The 7846-nt window shown below is 32.3% G+C and overlaps 1 protein-coding gene across 1 annotated transcript; it reads right to left on the minus strand.

The window, feature by feature from the left end:
- Positions 1-5404: 5404 nt before the first annotated feature.
- On the minus strand, positions 5405-7563 carry LOC127131046 (uncharacterized). Its single transcript, XM_051059989.1, has 8 exons — positions 7426-7563; positions 6725-6795; positions 6465-6592; positions 6284-6374; positions 6040-6187; positions 5742-5936; positions 5566-5685; positions 5405-5482 (listed from the first exon to the last, which is right to left on the minus strand). Exons 1-8 carry the CDS (start codon positions 7561-7563, stop codon positions 5405-5407), a joined length of 969 nt encoding a protein of 322 aa, XP_050915946.1.
- Positions 7564-7846: the final 283 nt, after the last annotated feature.

Here is a 7846-nt window from a genome sequence, read left to right on the forward strand (position 1 = left end):
TATCGACCACACTAGTGTCATGAATCTCATATTGATCAACGAAATTTGAGTTGTAGTAATCATGTATGTCTCCTTATCAAGTTATCACCATCAAGAATTGTATTTGCAAAAAAAAACATAACATAAGAAATAAATAAAATGAATAGGAAAAAAATGCAAACCTGACATCAAGGTAAGGACGTGATCATTAATTAGATCAACAAATTCGAATTTTGAAGCAATGATAGCTCGACTTTTGAGGTAGTCGTTAAATTGATAATTGTGAATAAAATTCGAATATGTATTATTGATAATGGCAACAATAGGGTCACTGAAGTTAGTTATCAAAAGGTCGGGTGGAATGTCAATGTTAGCAAAATCGTCGTTAGGTTCAGAAATCTTTTTGTCTCCAATTTTCAAGAACCAATTTGAAAAGCTTCAATTTTTGTTTTATCCCATTCACTTTGCCCACAATGCAGACACATGTTCTTGGTTAAAGTTAAGACTTGAACAAAATGCCATATATAAGACGCGTTTATCGCAGAGTGGACTATATCAGAACGAATCCCTCTAGGAATAACGAGCAAAATCTGTTTAAAATCACCATCGAAAACAACCACCTTCCCACCGAACACTTTGTTTGAATTTGCTTTATGAAGCTGTAGTAACTGATGAAAAACAATGTATTATTGATCGTTATGTTGCAGTTGAGAAGAAAGCTCTGGAAGTGACGTATCTGAGGGTGAGATTCAAAAAATGATCAGGATCCGTGAAAGGGTTATAGCGACATTGGATTCACCAAACTTGGATATTCGCACGAATCTGTCAGACGATGATGAAGACCCAAAAAAGGAGGAGTATTCATGGGAAATGGTTGTAAGTTTCAGATACAAAGTGGAAAAAATGTTATGTTATGTTTGTGTAATAGTTAAATTTGTTTGGTGTTTTGAAATGCATCTTATTTGGTAATAATTTTATCTAAATGTATAATATATTGAATGCATCATTTTCCTAGGTATGTGATAAAAAACTAATTGTGGTGGAACAAGAAGGCGATCAAGATGATTGACTGTGAGAATGGAGATAGGTATTACGGGTAAATTCATTGTGCAAAGAGAAAGAATAAGGTGGTCAAGCTAGAGAAATTCACTGCAAGGGCTGGTACGAATATGCAAAGAAGAAGTAGCTCCGTATTGGAGAAAAAGTGATTTTTATGATTCGTAGTCCTCCAGAACGTCTTTGGGTGTATATTATAAAGCGTCGAAGATATGGTGCTTGTTTTTGATGTGAAGACAATGGAAATGAAAATCAGTGGTTGTGGGTTTTGAAAGTATGGATGAAAATGTTAACACCAATGGGATGAGGTTTTGATTTTGGTTGGTCTAAAATATTATGATGATTTGTGTTTTGTAAGCTAAGCGTAAGTTTTAGTATCGTTAGGAAAATTGCATTACATTATGATGGTATTATGTATTGAAGTTGTAGTAATTTAAGGTTTTTTTGTAGTAATGTTGTTGTGAAATCGATAAGGTAGGGTTGGTGATATCTACCTGGTGTACTGAACCAATGTTGATGTCATACTTAATTAAACTATTAAGTTGTTAGTAAAAGTATGTTGTGATAAGTTTGTCTGCAGTTTGGTAAGTTTTTTGTGGTATATTACTTATATTTGTATTGTTAAGTTAAGTAGTTTGTATAAAATCAGAATGGTAACAAATGGTGTGAAGATTTGTTTGGTTGATGTGAAATACTTATTGTTTAGTTAGATCAAGGAAAACAAAAATGTAGGAACATAATGTTCAATAAAATACATGTAAAGTAATCCCATGTAATATGAATGTGAAGTATTACGAACATCAAGTAATGAATATGTTGGTAATTTGATTAATGTGTATCACTTATATTTAGCAATGTTGGTGTTTTATTAATTTGGAAAATGGAAAAGAAGGTGCAATAGATTATGTTAAAACCATATCTTGTGTTACCAATCAATTTTGTGTAAGTGAATATGAAATTGTGGTTTACAATTAGAAACACATTGAAAAAAAATGAATGGTATGAAATAGGCAATTCTGAAAAAAATTAAGCATAATAGAGCATCATATAACAACGTTATCAAAGTAAAAATATATGTTGCTTTGAAGTGTTAAGTTTTTATTTTCAGTCAAGGTGATGGATATAATGAATTGGAAATGAAATCTTTGTTGCATCAATAAATGGCATAATATGTAATTGATATATTGGAATTGAGATATTGTTAAAACAAATGTAAACTTGGTTGCATTTACAATTATACAATAAGTAAAAAAGAGATATTTGATGTATTGCAGCAAAGTGATGTGATTGTGAAGGGACATTTTCTCAGTAATATTGGTATACAATGCATGGGAAAATGGCCCGAGCTTGTTAAAAAACAACAAAGACAGATGGTTTGGTGTTTTGTTAACTATGTCCGATATTATTAGTTTCTAACTGTCCATTTTTAGGATGTAGATGAAGGTGAAAAATCAGTGTAATCTAATTCTTGCCGGGCTTAAAAGGAAAAAAAGTTGTATTGAACATGAGTTAAGATTATATTGAACTATGAAGTAAAAAAAGATAATTCGGATTTGCATAATTTCAAAACATTACATTAGAAACATTGACAATATTACTAAAATGAACATTATGGAAAGAAAATCTAATAATATCTCCAATGTTAAATCCATTAAATTGAAGAAATGTCATCCAACCTTGAACTAGTTCGAAATAATAAGGGTCTCAACTTTGATATTCAATCTGACAAGTAACAGGTTGATGGGAAGGTCCCGCCAAAATTAGACAGGTGTATTCATGGGCTGCAAAGATTGAAGTACTCTAAAGGAAAATCCAAAATGGTTGGATATTTACCAGGGTTCAGATACCGTCTCTGTTTGTATGATCAGAAAGAAAGATTTCAAATGATAGTTTATAATGCAGTTTTCTTGTTTATGGCATTGTTAAATAAATCATAAACAATGAGTTGAGTAATCACATAATCAAGTTCCTTCAGTTTTTAAATGAAGTTAATTATTAAGAAAGATTCTTGCCTGCCTGTTTGTGTAACAACCGTGTAGAAAATAGTAAAAATATGCAAACATTAGGAACCGAAAGGTAACATGAGTTGTGCATAAATGATTTTAGATATTCTCTATCCGCAACAAGTATGCAGAAGGTGTTATATAATAGTATAATGGTAGGATTATAAATAACTTTTGAAGAGATGTTGGGTGTGTTGCCATATCAATGCAGTAACAAAAAGTAGAAAAATAGAGGCCGACATACATAATAGTATAGGCAAAGGATGATACTCATGGAAATAAACCTAAAATAAAATAGTTTGGCACCGATAACATGATAGATATCATATAAGTTTAAAACATAACCCTGTATACTTTTTAACAATTAAACTAAGTTCAAAGTTGTGAAATGTAAATCTAAGTACTTGTCCATCTTCAAACCCATTATTTTTCAGGAAAATAGCCCAACCCTAGACCAACTCAAATGATTTATGCTCTTCAGTGGGATACCATAACTAACATTTAACCAAAACTTTATCAGGGCCTATTAATATAAGAAATGAGATATCTCTACAAAATAGTTGATGAAGGAAGGTTGGACTCAACTTCTGAAAAAGAAATTGGTTACATATGATAGGATGTGAAAAAATCAATAAAATTTATAAACGAAACAGTTGGAAAAAATAGAATGAACTACATGAAGGAAAGTATAAATACCATAGATCTTTGACCAAATCTATTTATGTTTCCAAACAGAACAATTTCAAAAGATAATTTGTTAGGATCACAGATTGCTAATGTGTGAAATTGTGGAAAATCTGATAGTTGAAGTTGTTTTTCTTTAATAACTATAAACAAAAACAAACCATCACCATCGTATTATAAATATACCAAATGATATTTGTAAGGCAAAGCTAGATAATGCATGAAATCTTCCCAGCCTGTTGTAATGAGTGGATCAACCATACTTCCATATCATTTAAAAAAAATTCATAGATATTATCATAAATTTTCCAATCGGCAATGAGACCGTGACCAACTTGATGTACACAATACAGGTATATATATCCAATTATGGTTGTTTTTAGTTAAAGCATTATAGATTAGTAGAGTTGTATACAGATCTGAAGAAAAATTAGTTAAGAAAACATGAAAAAGTTAAGTTCCTGTGAAGAATGTAGAAGGACAAATTTATAGTTAAAGAAGAGGGAAAAATTTGTGAACCATACAACGCATTGAACTGCAATAGATCTAAAGGAACACAACAATGGCATGCTGTCAAAACTTTCCCATAACTCCCCTTCAATATATCTCATGGTGACTTAGATGTTTGGGTGTCTGAAAGAAGTATTGTATGAACATGATTGTGAGAGAGAAAGAAGTATTGTAGTGTTTTATGTGCAACACTTTCTGATACGTGGGCCTAAGGTAATGGGTCTGCACCACACAAGCGTATAGTAAAAAGTCCATTAAATATAAGGCATACCAGTATAACATGGTCAAACAACAAAAATAGTCAATTAAGTCATACCAGTATAACACAGTGAAACAACTATAATGCCTAAGGGAACAAATGAAAGTTCATCAAAACAATAGCCATAATATTTCATTTTAGACATGTTTAACATGATACCACACACTATGTTTAGATTAGCTATAGAGAAACACATTTAGAGTATATTTCACGACAAAAATCCAGAACAGGTTGAAACCATAATACTACATGGTGATGAGATATAAGGATTTATGGATGCACAAGTAACATCTACTCCACTTTCTCTAGTTTCATAATCTTCTTAACTTTGGTTGAAGAGAGTTCTCTGTCATACAAGCTGACCAAAGTTGTCGATTCACTTGAACCGTCAAGATTCTGTGTCTTTGTAGATGGTGTGGCTGAGTCTGGTTAATGCTTAGATGTAATTTCAAGATCCTGTTATCGAAAAATTTGGAAAATGAATAAAGAATTGTTGAACAAGACAATAAAAAAAATAGCGTGGCATAAGTTATATGGATTCCATAAAAACTTCCCACTCTTCAACAACATCAGACTTTTCCTCATCAACACCCACTTTGATCTAAACAGTAAACGTAATATCAATCTGTGATTTGGGTAAATATTTGAAGGACTAAAATCATTAGGACTAAGTGCATAGATAATCAGTGACAGTACCTGCAACAGCTGTAGAGCTGTAGGTGGCTGATAAATTGTCACCTTTGTGTCAAAAGCGTAGAAGGATCACAAACAATTTAATGAGTAAAATTCGGCAATCATTATTAAAAAGGAGTATTCATTATAAAAAAGGAGTATAAAATACCTGACTTTGTTTGATAAAAGGCTCCTCCTGAAGAATCATGACAACAAAGCAACTTTCCCACCACGGCTGCCATTAAACTTTAAAGGCAATCTCCAAACCCAACATCACATCAAGTGTCAATGGGAACTCTAAGGGATCGGTACTTCCAACCTACATTAGAAAATGTTATCACTAGCAATAAAAAAAGTATATAAGGCCATTATTAAGAACTAAAATTAAAAACGATATTAAACCTTTATCATTGTATCACACATTTGAGCAACAAATATTTCCAGTAGTTGTGAGCATTCTCTGTCCCATAATTTTTCTTTATAATATTTCCCAAAATGCGTAACTTCAATTTCTATTTGTACCTAATGTAGAGCAACTAACTAAGTTAACATTCGATAGTACATAAATAATTGAATACAACTTTATTGTGGCGGTGGAATGTCCATGTATGGTACCTAAAGATCTCAGCTTCAGTCGAATGTCCACTTTCATACATGAAAGGAGCTTTTTCACCACGAGCAACCTTCGGGCACTCACGACAAGCCTGATAATACCAGTCATACTGTGATGCAATTAGCTTTTTAGTTGTAGTCATAGTTTCACATAAGGTAATCTGCGTTAATTTGAAAACAACAACACTTGTGAAAGTTGATAAACAATATAAGTATACTTAAGTTGTTTACTCCATGTAGATAATAGTTAGAAGTAATGTATACCTCACGAAGTTTACAAATGTCATTGAGAAGAAATAAAATAGCCTTTAAAAGTAGTTTTTGAAAAAGAGATTGTTGAGAATTTTCAGAGTTTTGGGAATGATGTGAAGATAGTTGGCCGGACACGTTAACCATGGAGTCTTTAGGGATGCTACATCAAAAGGGAACAAAAAAAAGTAAAAAACAGAAAATAGAAATTTGAAGAAGTTGTTTGCAAGACGGAAAAAAAACGTGTTGTAGATGTAACCTATTTATAAACTCATTGATTGAAGGAATATCAACATTGATCGATAATTTAGTTACGTTGTAAGTGTTAGTAACAAAAAGTGGATACTTGCCTGCATTACGGAAGACATAGGGTAGAATGAATATATAAACTTTTAAAACCATGTTAGGATATATGTTAAAAGCATCACATAATGAATAACCTTCTTCCTTCACTTTTGCATACTGAAGCAAAATGACAGTTGGGCCAGATGCATTAACCCGGTCTTGGTTGAATTTTATGAATTGAGAATCATAGGTCTCCCAAAGAGTACAATTAAGGGTGTTGTTTCTACAAAAAATGGTTATAACAGTGTGTCATTAGAGAAATTAATAGTGGCTGCATAATATATTGACATTAGATGATCATCAAACTTACGTATTGTCCTTGAGGATAAAATTGACCTATTTTTTTTCCGCTTACGATGGTCGACCTTTAACATTATTTAAAGCTGGGAAATATGTTGCAGGAACAACAACGTGTATGTCAATCCCCTGTCAAAGAATACAAGTACAAAAGACATGAAAAACCATACTATAAACAACAAACTAAGTGTGTAATCCTGATAGGTAAAAGTAAACATCAAAACCCATACCAACCAACATGAAATGAAGTGTGAAATTTGGCTACTGCAAGCCGAAACAAATCATACAGAAATAGTGTGCACAACCTAAGAAAAACTGTACTAAAGAACCCAAGCGCATTCCCAAAAATGAATGGACATTAAGTGTATATGTAGTTACGCTGCAAGCCGAAACAAACCATACAAAAAGGATTTGCACAACCTAAGGAAAATTGGAATAAAGAACCCAAAGCATATGTAAAAAAAATGAATGGATATTAAGTGTATACATAATAGGTCAAGAACTGCAAAACGAAAAGTTAATGCACTTCATAACAAAACACAAGATACCAAGCATCGGTACTGAAATGGATTCTTATTTTCGTAAAAGAATCCAGAACCCCAAAACGATGGAAATCATAAAAATTAATAATTTAATATCATAAACACAAACATGAAAGAAACAGTAACAAAATCATGAATAAATTGTGTAAAGTACACAAACATGTTTGTAAGAAAAACCTTCGTAACAAAGTAGAAGACACAAAGCAATCAAACTTACATCCTTGTCACCAACTATCATTTTGAAGTATTCTTTATTGTGCGTAACGACCGACCATTTATGGTGCACGCCAACCGCCACCTTCCACGAGTCCTTCAAGTAATTGATATCGCTTATCTTCCCAAAAGGTCGAGCCATGAAGGATGGTGATAGAACAGATAGAACATATGAACAATTGAAGAAAAATAGATTTATAAAGAAAGGTGGCGAATATGGTAGAAGTAGAGACTGAAAGCAGAGAAGGAAGACAAATGAGTTTGTAAAAAAAGATTGCAAGTGGAGAATATGATAGAAGGAATTAATCTAAGTTGATATTAGATTGCAAATCTTGTGTTATGTACACAACATGACATGCACGTGCGTTTAGTACAAAATAAAAGATAAAATGGCGCATGGCTCAGCAAAAATGAAGACGTGGAGG

The sequence above is a fragment of the Lathyrus oleraceus genome, chromosome 3, assembly GCF_024323335.1.
Source record: "Lathyrus oleraceus cultivar Zhongwan6 chromosome 3, CAAS_Psat_ZW6_1.0, whole genome shotgun sequence".
In the NCBI taxonomy this organism is placed as follows: Eukaryota; Viridiplantae; Streptophyta; class Magnoliopsida; order Fabales; family Fabaceae; genus Lathyrus; species Lathyrus oleraceus.

What these genes read in the sequence shown, in the direction of transcription:
- LOC127131046 (XM_051059989.1), bottom strand. Translation starts at nt 7,563, where the DNA reads ATGGCTCGACCTTTTGGGAAGATAAGCGATATCAATTACTTGAAGGAC. An exon ending in ATCAATGAGTTTATAAATAG is followed by an intron (nt 6,188 to 6,283) that starts GTTACATCTACA and finishes CTTTTGATGTAG; the next exon opens with CATCCCTAAAGACTCCATGG. An exon ending in TCCACCGCCACAATAAAGTT is followed by an intron (nt 5,686 to 5,741) that starts GTATTCAATTAT and finishes GCTCTACATTAG; the next exon opens with GTACAAATAGAAATTGAAGT.